The 24,548-nt window shown below is 40.7% G+C and overlaps 1 protein-coding gene across 2 annotated transcripts in view; it reads right to left on the bottom strand.

The window, feature by feature from the left end:
- Nucleotides 1-24,548, bottom strand: part of Itga9 (integrin subunit alpha 9) — a 388,816-nt gene that overhangs the window by 300,078 nt on the left and 64,190 nt on the right. For both annotated transcript variants that reach the window (XM_004854266.4, XM_087181364.1), the window contains exons 10-13: nt 20,347-20,452; nt 18,537-18,631; nt 14,639-14,729; nt 11,865-11,910 (exon numbers count right to left, since the gene is read on the bottom strand). In XM_004854266.4, the coding sequence (XP_004854323.2) occupies nt 11,865-11,910; nt 14,639-14,729; nt 18,537-18,631; nt 20,347-20,452 (338 nt within the window). The remainder of the gene's footprint in view (nt 1-11,864; nt 11,911-14,638; nt 14,730-18,536; nt 18,632-20,346; nt 20,453-24,548) is intronic.

The following is a 24,548-nucleotide window of genomic DNA, read 5'->3' on the forward strand; positions in this document are numbered from 1 at the left end:
GGTGCTCAAATGTCCCTGGCCTTTTGCAGGGCATAGACAGGTGGAGAGATAGCCTACATCCTGGGTGATACTACTGGCTACTAAACCAGCCCTGGGGTGCCTACCTCCAGGAAACTTGTTTATGTTTACACAATTTAAGCCACTCTTGGTCAGGTTTTATTGTAGCTACAGTCCAAAGCACTCCTACCCACATACTTCCGGGATAGTCAAATCCCTTGGGACAGTCAAATACAAGAGTGCAGGACATATTTACATGTGTACACACACACACACACACAGGCCTGGACTCCCCTTTCCTGGTCTCACCCAGAATCAGAGGCAACTCAAAAATCTGACTAATTTACCCATCAGCCAGGCCTTGTCCCCTACTTAACTCAGTCAGCTGAAGCTTCCAGGCCTCCTTGTTCCCTGTTGTCCAGCCACATCCCAGCACCTATGCAGCTATAGATGTCCCACCTGCCTGGCCCTCAGACATGCTTGATGACTCCTTTGCCTGTCCCTTCTTGTTTCCTCCCTGAGGTCCACTTCCTCTGCTCTTCCTGGTCCCCTGCACTCCTGGAATAGACCTAAGGAGGTCATCCTCAGCTTCACTCTCCTCCAGATCCCAAAGTGAACCTCATCTGACTCTCTTCCTACACTGGGACCCCCTTGCCCCTAGCCTGTGTGCCAGATTCCATCTCTCATTCCAATCTCATCCTCCAGCAGCAGCCTCCCTCTCCTCCCTCTTGTATCCCAACTTCTGCAGGCCCCAAGGGAAGAACAGGGTCAACGTATTAGTGTTCATGTGATTACAATGACCACTGCTGATCCCTTCCAGGAGACTCAGGTGATAAGAAAAGGTCTCACGGGGCCAGGGATTTAGCTCAATGGTTTCGCCGCCTGCTGCGCAAGCACAACAACCCGAGTTCAATCCCCGGTACCAAAAAAAAAAAAAGAAAAAGAAAAGGTCTCACATTTGCCAATTGTATCTGTTTCCTAGCAGCCTAGCTTCTGGAAAGGTGGTGAAGATTCACTGTTTTCTTGCTTTTTCCCTCACCCACCTACAGCCAGCTGGCTTCTGCTCCATCATTGCTCTATAGCCAAAGGCACAACCGACCTGTCACTGCCACCTCTGATGGGACTCAGGCTTCATGGGGCCATTTCTGCTGAACTCAACACCAGTGCCCTTGGCCACATGACCCTGTTTTGTTGCCCTTACAGCATCATCTGGAATTATCTCTTTTTCCAAGTTAATAAAACATGCATATCTGTGGTCTCCTCATCCTTGGGGCTAATGATATCTAAGTCACAGAATTGTTAAGGAGACTAAGGGTTAATACACATTCTGTAAGCAAGAAAAAAGGATGAACAATAAAACAAAACCATGGATGAATCTCAAAAACATAATGTTGAGTAAAAAAAGCCAGAAATGGTATATACAATATAATTCCATTTATGTGAAATCCTAGTGATCTATGGTGACAGAATCACAACAGTGCCTATCTACTGGATGGGGTGTGTGACTAGAAAGGGCATGAAGAAACTTTCAGAGGTGACAGAAATGTTCTTTATCTTAATGAAGTATTAGTTACACAGGCATCTAAATTGGTCAAAATTTATTGGATCATACACTAAAATTGGTGCATTTTATTTTCTGCAAATTATGGCTCCATACAGAAAGACAACAAGAAAGATGAACATACAGTCATGTACCACATACAAAATTTTCATCAAAGGTAGATCACATGTAACATGGTAGTCCCCTACAATGATGTCACCTAGTAATGACATAGCTGTCTGAGTTTGTGTAAGTACACACTACTCCAGTGTTCACATAATGACAAAATCACTTAATGAAGCATTTCTCTGAGGTTCCCCTGTGGTTAAGTGATGCATGACTGCATGTAAAAGGCTTAGACAGTGCCTGACATACAGTAGGTGTTTACCAAACACTAGTCATACTATTAGCTACTTGTGTATGACTCCTTGGTTAGAATATAAAGTCAACGACTAGGTCTGCCATGTTCTCTTGCAAATCCTCATTATCTAACATGTACATGAGCTGCATTTCAACAGATCAGTCTACATTATCTGAGTAAATGAGGGAATGGATTTCCTGTGACCACAACATTCCCCACACATTGCTCCCCAGGTGGCATGACCTCATGATTTTCCTGGGCCTTCTCTTGGCCTTGTTGTCCAGGGAGGACTCCCCCCGCTCATGTCCTAGACCTCTTCACTCCATTAATGTTCTCCCCAGCTTTCTCCTCAAAGAACTTTACATTCGTCCCTGTTAAATTTCACCTCACCAGATTCAACCTTTCACGCCAGGCTGACGACCAGGGTCTCCAGTCCACTGCAGAACTGCCTCACTTTACATTTCCCTCCATGTAGGAGAGAAGATCACCGATGAAGGTAAGAAAAAGAAAAGGCCCTTTGTGTTGGAGCTCACAGGTGGAAGACGATGAAATACAAGAATGATGTCAAGGCAGAACCTACATGAAGGACCTTGAACCAGATGCTCCCAGTGTTGAAAGGAGGGCCTGTCTTCAACTGTGGAAAAGCAAGGGAAGTGTTTCATTTGACTGCAATCCTAACAAACCCACATGCACTGCTCAGGATATGAAAAAAGTGCAAACATGACAAAAGCATCAGTTAGAGCACTCTGTATCACAAGTCTAACATCCATCATTTGGAGCCAGGAAAGTCATCTACCCAACAGGAAGAAGTAATAAAGAAAGTGAAAATCCAGTCATATGAGGTGATATTTAAAGGAAGCAGGGAGGTTGGGCATTAGTGAAGTTATCACCAGGGGACACAACTGTCAACTTCAGATACTGAAAGGCTGCTGTGCAGAAAATACAAGATGAGAAAGCAGAATTTTAACCAAGTCAAACAACCCAATTTACCTAAGATTTGCTAATGCTTATTAAGCACTTACAACAGGTACTGACCCAAACATTTAACATATACCAAATCATTCATTATGGTAAGTACTGCTGTTATCCTGCTTCATAGGCAAGAACTCTGGAACAAAAAGGTCAGAGGCCTTGCCCAGGAAGCTCACTTTGTAAGGACAGAGGCAGAGTTTGAACTCAGGCCACCTGGCCCCAAGGCCACACTCATCCTCAAGGATATTCTGCTTCTTTAATAATTCAATTGTTAGAGTCCAAGGAATTAAACAATGTCTATAATGAAAACTACAGTACTCTGAAAGAGGAGATCAAAGAGAACATCAGAAAATGGAAAGATATCCCGTTCCTGGACAGGAGGAACCAATATAGTAAAATCGACCACACTTCCAAAAGTGACACACAGATTTAAAGCAACTGCAATCAGAATACCTCACAGAACTAGAGTGAAAATCCTAAATTTCATATGGAACCAGAAGAGACCCAGAATACCAAAGGTAATCCTAGGTAACAAGAACAAGGCAGAAGGCCTCACAATCCTGGATTTCAAATTATATTACAAAGCAACAGTGATAAAAACAATATGGTACTGACACAAAAACAGACATACAGATGAGTAGAACAGAATAAAAGATGCAGAAACAACCCCAGGCACATTCAGCTACCTAATCTTTGACAAAGAGGCCAAAAACATACACTGGAGAAAAAAGAGCTTCTTTAATAAATGATGCTTGGAAAACTGGTTATTCACGTGCAAAGACTGCACCTAGATGCACATCTCTCACCATGTACTAAACTAAAATCAAAATGCAACAAAGATCTCAATGTTAAAACAAAAACATTTAATCTTCTGTATAATAAAATAGGTAAAACTCTTGGAAACACAGGTGTAGGAAAGAGCTTTCTGAACAGAACCCCAAATGCACAAGAAGTAACACCAAGAATCAACAAATGAGATGACAGCAAATTAAAGTTTCTGCACAGCAAAGGAAGCAACCACCAGAGGAGTCAAATATAAAATGAGAAAAACATTTTGCCACTTATTCCTCAGATAGAGGACTAACATCAAGAATACATAACATGAGAGCCACCCCCAGTGCAGAGGAGATGAACTTTCCAGGCCGCCAAACCACTCCCCCCAGCGTCAAGGAGGTGAGCCGCACGGGCAACAGCAGCACACATCCCCTTCCCGCCCCGCTCACCCCCACCCACATTGAAATGAGAAGATATTTAAAGAAGTCTCAAAACCAGACTGCAAGATCACTTAAACCAACCCCAAAGGGAAATAAGATGGAACGATCTGATACTCAACCACCTGGACTCCCTGAACTGGCAACAAAAGAGGATCTGGATAAAATGAAATCAGAAATGATTTCTCACATAAGAGCAGGGATTGTGCTCATAGTGCAAGACATGATTAATAAATCTAGAAAGGACACAAACAAAAAAATAGAGGACGGGAGGAACATGACGGAATCCCAACATAGGAAACAAATGGAATCCATAAAAGAGATGCAAACAGATTTCCAGGAGATTAAAAGCTCCATTGAAAGTTTATGCAGCAGAATGAGCCAATGTGAGGACAGAATTTCAGATATAGAAGATAAAATTTCAATTAGTGACCAGGAAAAGAAAAATTTCTTTAAAACAGTAAGGAACCACGAGAAACCAATCCAGCAGCTGCTAGATGATGCAAAGAAGAATAACATAAGACAAATCGGAGTAAATGAAGAAACAAGAGAGAGTGTAGATGACATAAAAAAACTGTTCACAGAAGTGATGCCAGAAAACCTACCAAGGAGGGGAAAAGAAGTTGATATACAGATAAGTGAAGCATATAGGACTTCAAATAGCCTTGATCAAAAAAAACTCTACACAGAGGCATATAACTGTTAAGATTCCAGAAACCCAAAACAAGAACAAAATTCTACAAGCAGTTGGAGAAAAGAAACATATCACATACAAAGAAAAGCCATCAGATTCACAGCAGACTTTTCAACGCAAACCCTCAAGGCAAGAAGAGCTTGGAGTGATGTATTTCAAGCCCTAAAGGAAAACAGCCTCCAATCCAGAATGATGTACCCTGCAAAACTATCTTTCAAAATTGATGGAGAAATAAGATACTTTCATAACAAAGAGCACCTCAGGAACTTCAAAAATACCAAACCAGCACTCCAAAAAATTTTAGACAATATCCTAGGAACAGACAATGAGGATCACAACCCCAGGAAGCCCAGCAGAACGAATCCATCGGACACAACAATAAATTAAATGCAAAGGGGGAGAATTCAATAGAAAGAAAAAGTCATGACAATGATAAGTCAATATATATCAGTTATAACCATCAATGTTAATGGTCTCGATTCACCAATCAAAAGAAATAGACTGGCAGAATGGGTCAAGAAACAAAATCCAACAATATGCTGCATACAAGAAACACACTTAATTCAAAAAGAAATTCATAGATTGAAAGTTAAAGGGTGGAAAACAATACTCCATTCCACAGGAACCAAAAAAAAAGCAAGAGTAGCTATCCTCTTTGCAGACCAAGTGGATTTCAAATCAACACTGATTAAGAGAGACAAAGGAGGATGCTACATCCTTGTAGAGGGAACAATCCAAGAGGAAGAGATGACAATCATTAATACATATGCACCAAACACTAGAACACCCAACTATACAAAACAAACGCTAACAGACATGAAAAATCATATAAACACTAATACAATAGTAGTGGGGGACCTCAATACCCCATTGTCACAAATAGATCAACTAGACAAAAAATAAGCAACGAAATACTAGAACACAATCAAACTCTTGAACAAATAAACTTAACAGATGTTTACAGAGTCTTTCACCCCACAAAATCAGAATACACATTCTTTTCAGATGCACATGGGTCATTCTCCAAAATAGACCACATATTAGCTCACTGAACATGTTTAAGTAAGTGCAAAGGAACTAAAGTTATCCCCTGTATATTGTCAGACCATAGTGCAATAAAATTGGAGATCAATAGCAAAAGAAACTGCAAGAATTTCATAAATATATGGAAACTGCACAACACATGTATGAATAACCAATGGGTCACAGAGGAAATTAAAGAAGAAATCAGACAGTTCCTACAACTAAATAACAATGCCAATACACCATATGAGAATCTAAGGGACACAATGAAACCAGTCTTACAAGGGAAATTCATAGCAGTGAATACACATATTAGGAAAACAGAGTAAGCCCAATTAAACAACCTGATGCTGAACCTCAAGCTTCGAGAAAAAGAAAAGCATGACAAACTCGAAGCTCATACAAGGGAGGAAATTATAAAGATCAGACAGAAATCAATCCAATGGAGACTAAGAGAACAATACAAAAAAAAAAATCAATGAAGCCAAGAGTTGGTTCTTTGAAAGAATAAACAAAATTGACAAACTCTTAGCCAACCTTATCAGAAAAAGGAAAGAAAAGGGCCAAATTCATGCAATTAGGAATGAAAAGGGTGAAATTACAACAGACCCGGCAGAAATCCAGAGGATCATCAATACCTACTTCCAGAACCTATACACCAATAAGATGGAAAACACAGAAGAAATGGACAGATTCCTAGATAAGTATGAATTACCAAATTTTAATGAAGATGACTTAAAAATTCTAAACAACCCAATATCAACCAATGAAATTGAATATGTAATTAAAAACTTACCAACTAAGAAAAGCCCAGGTCCTGAGGGCTTCACTGCTGAATTCTACAAGACATTTAGAGAGGAACCACTGCCACTACTGTTTAAACTCTTCAATGAAACTGAAAGGGAAGCAATACTCCCAAATTCATTCCTGGAACCAAGCATCACCTTGATCCCAAAAGCAGAGAAAGATCCAATCGAAAAGGACAACTATAGGCCAATCTCACTAATGAACATAGATGCAAAAATCCTTAATAAGATACTGGCAAATAGAATGCAGAGGATCATCAAGAAGATCATACACCCTGATCAAGTGGGATTCATCCCAAGGATTCAGGGATGGTTGAACATATGCAAATATATCAATGTAATACACTATATCAATAGAGCCAAGGGCAAAAACCATATGATTATCTCCATAGATGCAGGAAAAGCATTTGACAAAATCCAACATGCAATCATGATAAAAACCCTACAAAACATTAGAACAGATGGTCTCTACCTCAAACTGATAAAAGCCATCTATGAAAAACCAAAATCCAGTATCATACTAAATGGTCAAAAACTGAAATCCTTCACACTAAAATCAGGAACAAGACAAGGATGTCCACTATCACCACTCCTGTTCAATATAGTTTTGGAAACACTAGCCATGGCAATTAGACAAGAAAAAGAAATAACAGGAATAAAGATAGGAAATGAAGAAGTCAAATTGTCATTATTTGCAGAGGACATGATACTCTATATAGAAGACCCCAAGAACTCCACCAAAAGTCTTCTAGACTTAATAACCAAATTCAGATAAAAGGTCAACACACAAAAATCAATAGCTTTCCTCTACATGAACAACAGACTCACTGAGAGAGAAATAGGGAAAACAATTCCTTTCACAATAGCATCCAAAAAACTGAAATATCTAGGAATCAACCTAACGAAAGAAATCAAAGACCTCTTCTCTGAAAACTATAGCACTCTGGGCCATCATTCCACCGCTTCTAGGGCAGAGGAGGTGAGCCAATCCCAGCACCCAGGAGGAGGCTCCCCGCCACGGTTCCATCACTCCTAGGGCAGAGGAGGTGAGCCAATCCCAGCGCCCAGGAGGAGGCTCCCGGCCACCATTCCACCACTCCTAGGGCAGAGGAGGTGAGCCAATCCAAAAGCCCAGGACGAGGCTCCCCGCCAACGTTCCACCACTCCTAGGGCAGAGGAGGTGAGCCACGCGGGTACCAGGAGCACCCCCCCTCCCCCGTGGAAATGAGAAGTCACATAAACAAGCCTCAAAAACAGACTTCCAGATCACCTACAGCAACCCCAAAGGGAAATGAGATGGAACAATCTGATACTCAACCACCTGGACTCTCTGAAGTGGCAACAAAAGAGGATCTGGAAAAAATGAAATCAGAAATAATTTCTCAGATCACAGCAAAGATTGTGCCCCTAGTGCAATTAATAAATCTAGAGAGGACACAGATAAAAAAAGAGAGGATCTGGGGAACATAATGGAATCTCAACATAGGAAACAAATGGAATTCATAAAAGAGATGTAAACAGATTTCCAGGAGATTAAAAACTCCATTGAAAGTCTACACAGCAGAATGAACCAATGTGAGGACAGAATTTCAGATATAGAAGATAAGATTGCAATTAGTGACCAGGAAAAGAAAAATTGTTTTAAAATTGTAAGGCAACACGAGAAAGCAATCCAGCAGCTGCTAGACGATGCAAAGAAGAATAACATAAGACTGATTGGAGTCAATGAAAACTATAGCACTCTGAAAAGAGAGATTGAAGATAATATCAGAAAATGGACAGACATCCCTTGCTCCTCGGTAGGAAGGATTAATATAGTGAAAATGGCCATACTTCCAAAACCGTTATATAGATTCAATGCAATCCCAATTGAAATTCCAGCAGCATACTTCCTGGACCTTGAGAAAACAATCCAAAAATTTATTTGGAACAAGAAGAGACCTAGGATAGCAAAAGCAATCCTAGTTAACAGAGACATGGCAGGGGGTATCACAACCTCCAACTTGGAACTATACTACAAAGCTACTGTGATTCAAAACAACATGGTACTGGCAAGGAAACAGACTTGAGGACCAGTGGAACAGATTAGAAGATGCAGAAACAACTCCAGACACACTCAGCCATCTCATCTTTGACGAAGGAGCCAAACACCCTCACTGGAGGAAAGGCAGCCTCTTTAATAAATGGTACTGGAAAAACTGGATTTCAACTTGCCAAAAATTAAAACTAGACCTATATCTCTCACCATGCATAAACTAAAATCAAAATGGATTAAAGATCTAAATATTAAAACAGAAACACTGAACTGGCTGGAACAGAGGTTAGGTAGAACTCTTGAAGACAGTGGTGTAGGAAAAGGTTTTATGAACAAAACCTCAGTTGCCCATGAACTAGCACAATCAACACGTGGGATCTTTTCTTATTAAAAAGCTTCTGCACAACAAGAGAAACCACCAACAGTGTGAAGAGACAACCCACAATGTGGGAAAAATGTTTCACCTGCTGTCCCCCGGACAAAGCTCTACTATTTAGAATCTATAAAGAACTTTAAAAACTCAGACCTCCCAAATTTAAAGACCCAGTCTAAAAATGGGCATCTGAAATGAACAGACATTTCTCACACAAAGAAGTAGAAATACCAAATAAGCATATGAAGAAATGTTCAACATCACTGGTCATTTGAGAGATGCAAATGAAAACAACGCTGAGATTCCACCTCACCCCAGAAAGAATGGCTGTTATCAAGAAATCAACCAATAACAAATGCTGGCGGGGCTGTGGGGAAAGAGGATCCCTGCTCCACTGCTGGTGGGAGTGTAGACTGGTACAACCACTGTGGAAATCAGTATGAAGATACCTCAAAGAACTGGGACTGGAAGTCCCATTTGACCCAGCTATTCCCCTCCTGGGGATCTTCCCCAAAGAATTAAAAGAATCATACCACAGTGATATATGTGCACCCATGTTGATAGCAGCACAATGTGTAATAGCTAAAACTTGGAAACAACCCAACTGCTCTTCAACTGGATAAAGAAAATGTAGTGTTTTAATAAAATGGAGTATTACTTAGCCATAAAGAATGAAAAATTAGAGACATTTATACCTAAATGGATGCACATTGAGGCGATATTCTTAAGTGAAATAAATAGGACACACATGTGTAAATACCAAATAGTTTCTCTACTGTGAGAAACTGAAAGTGTAAATAAGGACTAAAAGGTGTAACAGAGAATGTGAAATAGGAAGAAAAGGGGCAAAGGGGAAGGGGAAGTAGGAGGGGTAGGGGAAAGGAAAGAAGGGAATGGAATTAATGTGAGAAAATGAAAAAATGGAAACAAAGTCTTTATAAATAGGGAGGGATGGAGGGCTTGAAGGGAGGGCAGGGGAATGGGGAAAAAATAAGAACAAAAGAGATTATGAAAAGGTACAAATTTCCAATGATGAATGTCATTATATTGTATACCTAAAATGTACCAATAAAATTAATTTTTAAAAAGAATATATAATGAACTCAAAAAAATTAAACCCCTCCCCCAAATAAAAGACCCCATCAAAAAATGGGTAACTGCAATGAATAGACACTTCTCAGAAGAAGCAGTACAAATGGCCAATAAATACATGAAAAAATGTTAAACATCTCTGGCCACTAGAGAAATGCAAATTAAGACAACATTAAGATTCTATCTTACTCCCAAAAAGAACAGCTGTCATCAAGAAATTAAATAACAAATGCTGATGCAGCTGTGGAGGGAAAAGGACCCTTCCATGTTGTTGGCAGAAATGTAAATTAGTACAACCACTATGGAAATAAGTATGGAGATTCTTCCAAAAACTAAAATCTAGAAATTCTATTTAACACATTTATTCCCCTTCTACGTATCTTCCCAAAAGAATTAAAGACATTATATTACAGTGATATATGCATACCCATGTTTATAGCAGCACAATTCATAATAGCTAAATCTTAGAAGCAATATATATGTCCATCAACAGGTGAATGGACAAAGAAAATGTGGTACTTACACACAATGGAGTACTACTCTGCCATCAAAAAGATAGAGTCATATGTAGGAAAATGGATCCACCTTAAGACTATGATTTGAGTGAAATAAATCAGACACACAAGCTTAAATATCACATGATTTCTCTGATATGAAACCCCAAAATATAAATAAAGAGCAAAATAAAAGATAGATAACAAGGAATAGGGAGGTAGATCTTTTGCAAATGGAAAGAGGACCAAGAGATGGTGGACAGGAAGGAGATGAAAAAAAGAAATTCAGATGTGATGTGTTCCTGTACCAACTCTCCATAAGAAATGTCATCATTATGTGTTGCAAACATATACTAATAAAAAAAATAAAAATTAAAGAAGAAATTCAATGATTAGAGTCACCTGGGGGTCAGCTGTTTCCCTTAGAAGTTACTGAGCCCCCAGCCCCAGGCACCTCATTTAGAAGAGGCTGTGTGTCCCTCTGGGGAAGGCTCCAGGAAACAGGGCCAACTGAGATGAATTTGGGGCGGGGAACCACGTGGCCTCTGGGATCCCTTCCAGCTCTAAGATCCTAGTAGTCTATTTTAGAACATTCTGCTCCGAGGTTATTAACAAAACCTAAGAGTTGGCTCCCACTCCAAAGTGTAATTTTGCCTCCTCTGACTCACTCAGACAGAAATACTTGGAGAGGATTCGTGGGTGGTGATGGCAGCTCACTGGCCTCTAAAGGAGAGATCCATACTGCATGGGCTCCCGGGAGTACTGGACTGAACTCACGTCCCTCCCTCCTCTCCACTCACCAGGGAATGAGCAGGAGGCTCCCAGTTCCTGGGGGTTGAGGACTGGCTGAGAGAAGGATGTTGGGTGCAGAAACCAAAAGGTAGGATGTACAATGCTCCCCAGCCCTGAGTGTCAAGGCACCCACGGAAACAACAGCATTTATACTGCACTTTAATGAAAGGGGCTATTCAGGGCCAAAGGCAAGCAGCCCTCAAGTTTAGGGACAGGTCACCCCAAACCCTGCTTAGATGTGTCACAGACGTTATCCTGTCCCACCAATAAGCTGTTCAAGGCCACCAAGTGGAAAGACTGGGGTAGAGGAAAATAAGAATGAGAAAATAAAGGCAGCATTTCCATTTATAAAGCACCACCAGCCTGCAAGGAGCAGGGCAGAGGGAAGAGATGAGTGATGGTAAGTTACTGCCCTACATGTCCCCCACTGAGTTCCATCTCTCACCCATGAAGAGCAAGAGAAAGGAAACTTACCTTAGAAGAACCACGCTGTTGGACATGAAGGCACCAATGGTGACATCTGAAAACAATAAGTTAGAGCATTCAGACACTTGTAGAAGCCCACCAACAACAGCTCCCACCCACCATGGTGCTCTGCAGCAACTGAGGCCCAACTTTGAGTCAGGGAGCCCTCCAACTGCCATAGTCTGGTCTGTACCGTGGTTTTGTAAGAATTAAAACTACACTGTCCTACCACATGTGGTATTAAAGCTTTGAAGTAAGGCTGGTCTGAATTGAGATAGGCTGTAGAAATATATCATGTTCCAAAGAAATAAATTTTTAAAACCATATTATCTATACTTTATATCTAACCATATATTATTCTATACTTTATGTGGTTACTAGCATATCTCAGTTTACACGTGTAGCTTCCTTTATTTCTTTTTTTCCTTTGATATTAGTGCAATAAAGAGAGATACCCAGAATTAAATAACTCTTGGAAAATGAGCTAGGGCAGTGGTGGCAAACCTATGGCATGAGTGTCTCAGCAGGCTGTTCACATCACTGAAGCTCTAAAAGGTTCGCGGTCACTGACCTAGGTCTGTCAAGCATGGAAACCCTCACCTCCCCCTCACTCTATGAGACTTCAGGTTCTCTCTGCATCCTTGCCTATAATGTAGGGATCCTTATCCCCAAGGCCTTCTTCCTTAAACTGCCAATATTTTATATTTAAATCATAAAATACTTATTATTAAGTGTAACATTTATTAAGTAATCTTTAAACACGAAATATTTAAATATTTATTAACTATATCAAATCAGACAATTAAATAATAAAATACATTAAAATACTTGATAAATTAAGTCATGCTTGGTAAACTAAAACACAGGTTTAGTTAGTAATGTTTTCTGCTTTGTTTTTGTTTTGTTTTTATGGTGTGCTAGGGATCACACCCAGGGCCTCACACATGCTAAGACAAGTGCTCTACCATTGAACTACATCCTCACTCCTTAGCAATGTTTATTTCTAAATAAAGTGTTCACTCATCCAATAGATCCCTCCCTTCCTTCCCCCTCAAAATAAATCCTTCAACACTGGGGCTTCATTAATAGTTCAAAGAACCAAACCTCTGAGTTCAAGAGAGTCTAAACCTATCTGTCACTAAATGAAAAGGTCTATACAATGTTCTCATTAAGGGAAAACAACAGCAAATCCATGAATTATGGAACTCCTACAATTCCCACACTTAGGTGTATTTATTAGTTTTATTCTTCTTCAATAGTATTAACTGCTTGCATGTTTGAAACTAAATGAACCTGACAAATGTATCACTTATTTTTTTATGAAAAACACAAGAAATGAAGTTCAGATCCATTGTGAAATGTGAACGCATCTGCTCATCGTGCATTCATACAGCAGCAGCTGAGCCACTGGGAGACCTGAGTCCCTGCTCATGCCTGCAGACTCTAGTCATCCCCAACTTGCGCTGATGCACAGCATTCTCATCCATAAAGTCCCCTCCCTGCCTGCTACTGGCATCACTGTGAGTTGGACATTGCAATGCGGCAGAATTTTACACATCTTAAAGTACTCATCCCATATAAGCTATTATTTGGAGATGGCCTCAGATTGCCTAGTACAAGCAAAACTGCAGTCCCAAACTTATAAAAATACAGGAGAGTCTATTCTGGAGCAAAAGTTTCAGCACTGAGCCTTTTTCATTCTACTCTCCCTGGCTCTACAAAGTCTCAAGGGTGTGCAAAACTTCTATCTAGAAGAAAACACAAAATTTTGTGTCTTAGGATTGTATTAGTTTTTACAGATTTTAAGTAGAAAGAAGTATTTTTTCAAAAATAAGATGACTAGGGCTGGGGATTTAGCTCAGTGGTGCTACCGCCTACCTCACAAGCACAAGGTCCTGAGTTTGATCCCCGGTAAAAAAAAATAATAATAATAAGATGACTATATATTCCTGGAAATGTTTTCTGAACTCTATAATGATCTGGAGTTTTTTCAAATTCCTACCTTTGCTTTCTCATCTCACTCCACTGCATCTTCAAACACCTAAGGACCACTATCCCACTACCCAGTTAATTTGACTTAAATTATCACTTGGGGTATCACTTGGGGTTGGGTTGAAAATTTCCCATTTTCATTCAATTAGCCTCAACTCCCACAATGCATTCATTCACCCTGAAGACCAGTCAGCCTCAAACACAGAAGGGCTGCTTGGACCTGGCTTTCTTCTTATCCAAATCTCTCTCTGTAATTTTCTTTTAGGAGGAAAGGGGTGGCTCCTTTTTCTTCTCAATAGGAAGAAGTCTCTAAATATGAGTATGGTTAAATATAAACAAACAAATTATGATATACTATTTTATTGTCTTTACTTTTACTAGTCCATGTTCGCAGAACATAATGATTACATTCACTGTTGGGAATTGGTACATGTACATATCACATTTCAACTCCCTCCTTCCTCCCCTCTTTTTATTTTTCCAGCATCAGATTTTAAATATATACCATTTTAAATGGACAATGCTTTTTTTTCATTAGAAATGCTGCCACAGAAATTACTAAAATTCCATCCTCATGGTATTTAAACCCATCAAAGTAAATCACTTTAAAACTCAGAAATGAACATCAACACTATCTGTACCTTAAAATCAAGCAGCAGGAAAAACATTCCATCCCACTGTGTGAATTTTCCTAATCCTAAATAGAGGAAATAACTGCTAACCACACTAGAAATTAGCCCACCTCATGCACTTATCTTTATCTCATGTGCCTTTAAAGAAAAACAACTTACCAGGATAGCCATTTCCATCCATATCAATGCCTCCTGATATGGACTGCCCGAACATCCGCAGGACTGGGTTTATCCTCCGCCCAGACAATTTCTGAAACAGAGAATAGGGACATGGATTCACTAGAAAAGTAAGAGTCACCAATAAAAACTTGAGACCATTTTAACCAGCTTCCCCTGGGGTATCTGGTCTTAAATTGTTGGGGGTGGGGGAGCAACTCTAATTTGATCAGGAGGCCTTTAGCAGGCAGTTGAAGACTACACACTCCTTTATTATTATTTGCCTTGGACAAATTTCATCATTTTAAAATTTTGCTAAGTTCACTGCTAACAAATAAATCTGCCTAGACTAATGTGATTTTTTTTGACATGTTAAAGTTTAAGATAGATAAAGTTTCACTTCCATTTCTAATAGGTTCTGTTTTGTTTTGACACAGGTATGGCTTGCTAAAATTCTAGGAGCACATTTACTTCCTATCTCTGTACCCACACAGGTACCAAACACTTAATATTCCTGTTCCAAGACACACAATACTCTTGCCCTAGATGGACAGGTAATTAACATATCTGACTGGAATTATGGCCCTGTGGAAAGTGCCTCTCCAGCCAGCCAACCAGGAAGTCTATAGACTCCCAAATTTCACAACCAGAATTACACAGTTTTATTTAGTAAATCCGGAATTCCGTGGTCCTGACCTTCTATAATCTATAAGAAATCCACAAGAGGGCCGGGAATTTAGCTCAGTGGTTCCGCCACCTGCCTTGAAAATGCAAGGACCTGAGTTCGATCCCCGGTGCCAAAAAAAAAAAAAGAAATCCCCGAGAATCAGCTGAAGCTGCCTTTCTCCCTACTAGACAGTCCTCAACCAACCAGTCATAATTCACAACTCCACTATCATGGCACACATTAGCTAGCATCTGTGCTTTTTATTCATCATGAAGTTCATCACATATCAACACAGGCAGCATTGGTTCAAGAATATTTGCACAGCCAGCGCTCATCATGCAGAGCTATGCATCAGCATTTGTGTGGTACAGATCTTCACAAGGCACTGAACTTCCTGAATCAGAAAAATTTCATTTTCTGGCATCTGACTGGCTCCTCCCTACTTTTGTCCCAGTCTCCTCAGGAGGCTCACCTCCCAGTGCCCTCACTGTGAATGGCAGCAGACATGCTTTGTTTTCACATCTTGAAGGAAAATCCACAAGAGAATCAGGTTTACAGATATCAGGATCATTTCACCTTTATTTCCTTATCCTTTTCCTTACTGAGTCACCCTATAGAGAAGTCATCAATGTGGGCAGGAGTTTCCACAGGATCTGCATATGGATGCTGAGATGTCCCCCCATCCCACTGCTGCTGGTAACTGCAAATAATCTTCTCAGAAATGATCTGAAAGTCCCTCTTGCCATTTTCAATTACACCATCCAGCAGGAAATGTGTGTGCATCAAAGTACAGATCAGAACACTGTAGCAGAAGTGCCTCTTACTTCCAGGCAAAGCCTCACATCCCACATGGCTCTATCTAAACAAACACGTGTGTCTGTACTTCTTACAAGCCATGCTTTGAAGAAGGCCATCTCAGCTCTGAAGGCTAAGAACACTAGCAACAGCCTGCCCTGGGTTTGCATTTCTAAGGTATGCAGTGGCTGGGACTGGGGCTGAGAGAGAAGGGGTGGTCTACTTGGGGGTGGCAGTGCAGGCTTAAGTTATCCGCAGACATCTGCAGGCCATTATGCTATAAAGCCAGGAAGATAAGTCTGCTCGGTGCTAATAACCCTAAATGGAAACCAGGAACTTTGGAAAACCTCCACTTGACCAGGTTTATGTGCAATGTCCGTTGCAGCAGCAGAAAGATCACAGGGGCCGCCATGACATGCCCAGAGGGCTTTCAAACTGGGACAGGCACACAGGGATGTTAAAATCAACACTCTTCATGGTAAACTCAAGGAAAAAGAATGAGTTAAACAGTAATGTGGAAGAAGTTGAGGCCCTGATCTCACCATTTATCCAGCAGAAATAATACCAATCTGGGCCAAAGAAAAGCAATCATGTTGCCCACACTTATTTCTGATTTCTTCCTCTACTTTCCACACACAATGCTCACTCTGTCCAAGACCTGGGCCCAGAAGGATCTATCATTAAAGGGTTTTTTCCCCTTTTAAATCATTGACCTTATCATATATATATTAACAGCTTGGAAAAGTATACTCATCGTTGTTTTTCTCTGTCTCTCTTTCTTTAAAGAGGCCCAAACCACTTCTTTGTCAAGGCTGACAAGTCAACATGCCTGCTGACAAAGGCAGGGCGGTCCAGCTGCTGATCCCGCTTCCTACTAGAGACACTCAATATTAACCACAAAATGTATACTCCAGCTTTGTGCAGGATTCCACCCAGCAACAAAACAAAACACTGTAGAGCCCTGGGAGGAGGGGAAGCAGGGGTCTTGCACAGGTTGTACCCTGTGTAATTAGCTTCCGAGGTCCAAGAACAAGCTTCCGGGAGGATGTATGGAGAATGACCCTGTCCTCTGCCCAAGCACCAGATCCGTAGGTGACTTTCAGCCTGTCACACTGGGAACAGCATCCCAGTCCAGGGTGGCTCCTGGGATGCAATGTGGTCCCCACACTGTGCCCAAAGCCTCTTCATCCTGCCATGTCAGCTGGGATGGATTAAGAGCATATTGCTCTCACTGTTACTGTACTTATTTCTAATGAAAAGAGGATGATTCACGTGGACAGAGGCTCCTTGGAGTATGTGTGCTTCATAGAAAAATAAGTTTCTGTATCTCTAAGTTTTCCTACTGACCTGCCTTGGGTGAGCCCTTTTCCAACATGGAGCTGAGGACAGTGGTTATAAGCAGTTTCAGGAGTCAGACTGTGAAAGTTTCAACAGCCCTAATGCTGCTTACTACCTTGGGCAAGTTAAATGCCCTCCCTGGGTCACGGTACCTCAGAGAAAAACAGTGGATAATCAATGTGCCCACCTCATGTGGCTGCTGTGAAAGCTCACAGCAAGGAAAGGGCAGAGCAGGCCCTGGGGAAGCAGCCCCCTGCTCCCCTGAAGTGTCGCTCACAAGCAAGGTACTGAGCTGAGAAGCCAGCCAGCAGACAATGAACCTGTATTTTTTACATTCTTCTGCTTAAACTTAAAATATAAATACATAATGTAAATATGAAAGAACTTAACACTTAAGTGCTTGATAACTATTTGCTGACTGAAAATTTCTCCACGTGCATTGTCCTTTTTCAGTCACTGACCTGCTCCGAGAAAGACACAGGCCAGTGCCACTCTACACACGTCCACAAATATCCTGACCGTGCTTCTGTCCAGAGTGTGACTTCCTTTTCTCCCATGGGGTGGGCTTGACAGCGTCAGCAAGACTGAATATAGAGCTGATACAGCAAAAAAAAACCAAACTCACCACTTCCATGTTCCCAACTCTGGGGCAAGGCCAGAGCTTTGTCCAGCTCCTGGTTTTGATGACAATTGTGTCAATAGTCCATGATAACTTTCAGGCCCTCCTCTATGGACCAATCTCTCTCTAAATTATACTTTAATGATATTCCTCTGACTTAACCCATCGATGGTCAGTAAAGCAGACACCAAAAAGAAACTTTACTCTCTCAAGTAGCTCAAATGCTAAATAAAAATTTGGTTATTTTCTGTAGGGCAAATGTATCCCTGAATGTGAGCAATGTCAGGATCCTATGAGTACTGTTTTATACTTAATATGTAATATCAATTGTTTTCTTCTTTCACTAGAAGGCGGGTGCCTAAAGGCAAGCCCAATGTCATGCTTTCATTTGTAACCCTAGAATATGGTACACAGCAAAGGTTCCATACATGTCTGTCGAGTGGACATATGCACAGTTACCATGTCATTCTCACACCAATTACCATTGAGTACTGGGGGACCACCCCACCGGCATCGCCATGATAGATATAGACTGCCCCCGCAAAGTCGTCCTCTTCAGGTGCACCAATGGCCACATCTGAGGGAGAAAAACAACTATGGGTCAGAATGCCATATGGAATAATATGTGTGGATTCCCTAATCCCAGTTATCTTGTCTGAGGCCCCTGATCCAAGGAATTCTTGGCTAATCATTCAAGCATTATATTAGGCACATGATCTCTTCGCAGGGGGGAAAAAAAAAACCATGAAAAGAAAGTTAAAGAAGCTGAGAAGACTTTAGTCCCAGAAAAGTTTCTACCTCATCCTCATAAGAAAATTGATATAAAGAAACAATGAAACATTGATATAAAGAAATTTATCTGGATGTGATGGTTCACTACTATAATCCTAGCACTCTAGAAGGCTGAGACAGTCTGGGGAACTTAAGAGAGATCCTGTACCTGTCTTAAAATATTTAAATGGCAGGGATATTTTTCAGTGCAAAGGTCCTGGGTCAATCCCCAGTACAGCAAACAAAAAAAAATTTTAATAAGAAAAAATATATATACATAAACTACCCACCCTAATCTCTGTCAGAGAGGGGGATTCCATAGACAATGGTTATTGCATAACTGAGAAAGCCAACTCTATTCCTAGATAAAGGAAAGGTACAGAATGTAATTAATTTCTCAAAAAAGAAAATCAGTGTTACTCTCACAAATGACAGCTCCTGGATCAAAGCTTAGCTATTTCCTGTCTTCTCTTTGCTTCTTATAAGAGTCATATGTCTGAAGAAGTGTGCTTAAGGGCAGAGAGCACGTATCCCCTGATCTCAAGATAGAGGTTCGTATCATGTTCGTGTTTTCTCTCTCTCCCCCTTTCCTCCCTCCTCCCTCCTCTCCCTCTCAAGATAGAGGTTCGTATCATGTTCGTGTTTTCTCTCTCTTCCCCTTTCCTCCCTCCTCCCTCCTCTCCCTCTCCCTCTCTCTCTCCCTCTCTCTCTCTTTCTGTTTCTCTCTCTCTCCCTCTCTCTCTTTCTGTTTCTCTCTCTCTCTCTTTCTTTCTGTTTCTCTCTCTCTCTCTCTCTCTCTCTCTCTCTCTCTCTCTCTCTCTCTCTGAATGGTGCCCTCTGTGGCTAGTGGCATGAGGTAGCAATGGAGCCCAGATACTTGGCCTGGTCAAGAACAGCACCCCAGTCTTGGGGATGTGGCTTCCCTAACCCCTAATGTCTATACACTGTACATACAATGAGGGAAGAGGTATTTAACAGGCCAGAGGAGACATCAATGGGCTGTGAAGGATTCTGGGGTCCAAAGAGAAGTGGATATTAGGACCCAACATCCCTCCCCCCATACTGAATCTTCAAAGCCACCACTATGAGGGACAAAATGTCTAATTCTGTCCTCACTTATTTCCTCCAAAACACGGCAGACCATTATGAAGCATCAGAGACTCAGAAACAGAAAGAACTGGTACAGGAGAAAGCTCATTAAACTTCTCAGCCACAAGAAGCCCAGAGGACCAGTCCTGAGGTTTGCTTCCACTGCAGAGACTAAGCAAAGAGGGCTGAGCTGACAGGCTGTGCCGAAATGAAACTCCAGTGGGCTCAGCTCTCAGCTCTGGGTGTTTACATGGAGAACATCTCCAAGAGTTTTCTCTCTCCCCATAAAAATGCTGATGGACTTTCACTGTGAACCAGGAGCCCCAGAAGCAGGTCATGACAAGGGGACAAAGTCAGAGAGCAGCCTGACACTCTGACCCGGGGCTGACTACTGCACCTGCAGGAGCTCTGCATTCCAGAGACCTCACTCACCTGAGAAGCCATCATTGTCAAGATCCCCCAGGCTGGCGATGCTCTCCCCAAAGTGCGCATTGTAGGCCCTATCCCCAGTCAGGGCAAGCTGCTCCTCAAGGGCTCCCTGGGAAACACGACCGAAGCAAAAATGGGAGAGGAAGTAACAGGGCCAGAAAAAAATTTTTAATTTAAAAATTAAAATTTAGAGCTCAGATCGCTGCCCTCCTAAATCACACTCATTGACAGGAAACACTTGGGCAGAATCACAAGAACCCAAACTTCTCTCTCCTCATGGCAAAATGAGTCCCTTCTCCTGTGCAGCAGGAAGGTCTCCAATAGCTGAGATGTGTTTCAGAGGCAAGGAGAGTGTCTCTTTGGCCAATGACTACATGCTCACTGTTCTACTACTGCACAGACAAGCAAGCCCACTTACCACACATGCGCACAGTATTCCCTCAGCTTTCCTTATGGTGTAACTCTTTTGCCAAAGTTTTTTTTAAACAAGAACATATTTTTTCTTTTTCTCTCCTGTGCCTTTATATAGAAATTCATAAAGCTGTTTTCCAAGGTGCATGCTGATAGAGGAGATCATGGATCTGAAAATTCAGGCACCCCATTTGGACAGGGGTAGGACAAATCACTATGCTCAATGCCATACATGGCTCAGATTCAAAATCCCTAAGCAAACATTAACTCACAGACAAAGGGGGATCAGTGGTGTAGAGCGACAGTAAAAACCACCCAAGAATACCCACTCTGCTCCCAGCCACTGGGCATGTGAATACCAGAATATTGAAATGCAATCTGATGTTTTGAGGAGTAAGAACGTCTAAACCTTCCCCAGTGGAGAGGCACTCTGGACCCATCAAACACACAAGAGCCATCTCATGAATGTCTGGTATTTCTCATGACCAAATCTCTTTCAATATCAGCACAATTTTTAACTTAAAAACAATAAAGATGTGATGATTTCTTGAGTCAGTAAAAGCCTCACTCCAAAATACAAATAAGAGTCATCCCTCAGTGTCTGTGAGGGTGGACCACGATCTCTTGGATTCTAAAGCCTGCAAGTGTTTAAGTTCTTTATATAAAATGTCATTATATTTGCATATAACCTATCTACACCTTCCTGTGTACTTTAAACCATCTCTAGACTATTATAATATCTAATACAATGTAAATTTATTCAAAAAGTTGTTATATTCAAATAGTTGTATCACTTAAGGATTAATGACAAGAAAAAGTCTGGACGTGGCCAGTACAAACAATTCTTTTTGTTCCCATATGTTCAATACATGGTTGATTGAAACCGAGAAAGCACAACTCATAGATCCAGAGAGCTTACTGTGTGTGATTTCTTCCTATTACTGTGAGGGGGAAGAGGAGAGAAACACACATAACTGATTCCTTTTGTATACCAAGCACTGTACATCCATCCCTTCATTTATGACCTTTCCCAGTGTACAGGTGGGAAATTGAGGCATTAACTGCAATCTATTTGCTCATATCACAGAGGCTACAAACTGGAAAAAACCAACATTCAAACTCAGGTCCATCTACTCCAAAGTCATCATTATTTTCACTCCTCCACATTACCTTACAATTATTGATCAAATGGAGTATGTTTCAACAGAAACAAAACACTCTGGAGCTTAGGGTAACCATATATCTTTAAGTTACATTGGGTTGGAGGTAGGGGAAAGCCATGCATGGTTGCCTCATGCTCAGAGGAGGTCTGAGGGGAATTATCATGCTCCAAGATTCCACCGCCTGGGGCTTGATCACACAGTCAAACTATTGGGTCATGCAACTTTTTCATTCTCCTATACATATAAACGGTGGGCACCCACTGACTGTCCACTATTTTCACCTATAAAAGGACCACTTCATTTCTCCCTGTTCCCTACTCCTAGAATATCAGTGTGGATGCAGTTATCAAAAGTTAACGCCCAGGATACATATTTGACATTTTTTAAAAAATACATTTCCATATACCAATAATGAACTACCTGGGAAAAAACCTGAAAAAACAATTCCAATCACAGTAGTTTTAAAAAAAATACAATACCTAGGAATCATCCTAACCAAGGAGGTGACAGACCTCTAGAATGAAAGTTTCAGAACACTGAAGAAAGAAATTGAAGACACTAGCTAGAAGAGGGATAGACCTCCCATGTTCTTAGATTTGCAGAATTAATATTGTTAAAATGGCCATAATACCAAAAGCAATCTACAGATTCAATGCAATCTCCATGAAGAGTCCAATGACATTCTTCACAGAACTAGAAAAAGATCCAAAACTTCACATGGAAACAAAAAACTCAGAACACCAGCAGCAATCTTAAGCAAAACAAGAAAGGCTGAAGGCATCACAATACCTAATTTAAAATTATACTATAAAGATACTGTAACAAAAACACCATGATCCTAATGCAAAATAGACATACACAACAGAACAGAACAGGGAACACAGAAAGTAGGATGTGGTGGCACAAGCCCAGCACTCTGAAATTACGGGGGCAGGAGGATTCCAAGTTCAAGCCCAGCCTGGGCAATTCCACAACTTATCAAGACCTTATTTCAAAATTTTAAAAAATGAAAAAGGATTGGGGATGTAGCTTACTGTGAAAGTCCTAGGTTCAATCCCCAATACCTTCACCCAACACACACAAAGAAAAAACAGAGGACACAAAAACAAACCCACACAACTACTGCCATCAGATTCAGGAGTCAAAAACCAACACTGGAGAGAAAAACAGCCTCTTTCACAAATGATGCTGGGAAAACTGGATATCCATATGTAGAAGATTAAAACTAAATCCTTCTCTCACCTGGTACTTAAAAAAATCAATGCAAAATGAATTAAGACCTAGGTGTAAGACCTGAAACTTTGAAACCACTAGAAGGAAATACTTGAAGCCATAGGCACAGGCAAAGACTTCCTGAACAAGACTCTAATAGCACAGGAAATAACAGCAAAAATCAACAAATGGGCCTACATCACACTGAAGTTTCTGCACAGCAAGGGAAACAATCAAGAGTGAAGATACAGCCAATAGAATGGGAGAAAATATTTTTCCAGCTATTCTTCTGACAAAGGATTAATATTTAAAATATATAAAGAACTAAAAAACACCAAAAAATCAAATAGCTTAATCAATAAATGGGCAAATGAAATGTACAGACACTTCTCAAAAGTACTATAAATGGTTAATAATTATATGAAAAAATGTTCAACATCTTTAGCCATTAGGAAAATGCAAATCAAAACTACACTGAGCCAGATGTGGTGACACATGCCTGTAAGCCTGTAATCCCAGCACTTGGGAAGCTGAGGCAGGAGGATCACCATGAGTTCGAGGCCATCCTGAAATACATAGTGAAACCCTGTCTCAAACACAAACTCTCTCTCTCTCTCTCTCTCTCTCTCTCTCTCTCTCTAAATTGAGTCACTGAGTTTCCACCTCATACCAGTCAGAATGGTTATTATCAAGAATACAAGGGCTGGGGATTTAGCTCAGTGGTTCCAGTGCCTGTCTTGCAAGCACAAGGTCCCGAGTTCGATCCCCAGTACCAAAAACAAAAAACAAAACAAACAAACAAAAAAGAATACAAAAAAATTTTTTTAATCATAAATGCTGACAAAGATATGGGAGGAAAGGAACCCTTCTACACTTCTGATAGGAATGTAAATTAGTACAGCCACTATAGAAATCAGTATGAAGGTTCCCCAAAAAAGCTAAAATTAGAACTACCATATGACCCAGCTATATCACTCCTTGATATACACCCTAACCAAAGTCAGCATTCTGTAGGGATACCTGCATACCCATGTTTATTGCAGCAAAATTCACAATAGACAGAATATGAAACCAGCTCAGATACCCATCAATAGTTGAATGGGTAAAGAAAATGTGTTGTAACAGATAGTGTAGTATTCAGCCACAGGAAAAAACAAAATTCTGTCATTTGCAAGAAAATGGATGGATCTGAAGACCATCATGTTGAGCAAAATATGATTTTCTGTGATCAAACAATACACTGAATGTTTAAATTTTTAAAATGCATTACAGTAAGACACATTGCCAGTAATCCTCCTCAAAATATTCCTTGCTACAAACACATTTATCCCATCGCTCTTGCTACTTTCTGAAGCAGTTCTAGAAATCTATTTTTGGATCTTCAGTTATGCTTTCATGGCTGCCTTGATGTCTTAAATA

Source organism: Heterocephalus glaber, unplaced genomic scaffold (assembly GCF_053883595.1).
Source record: "Heterocephalus glaber isolate CG9 unplaced genomic scaffold, H.glaber_assembly_v1.0 deba00001472, whole genome shotgun sequence".
NCBI lineage: Eukaryota > Metazoa > Chordata > Mammalia > Rodentia > Bathyergidae > Heterocephalus > Heterocephalus glaber.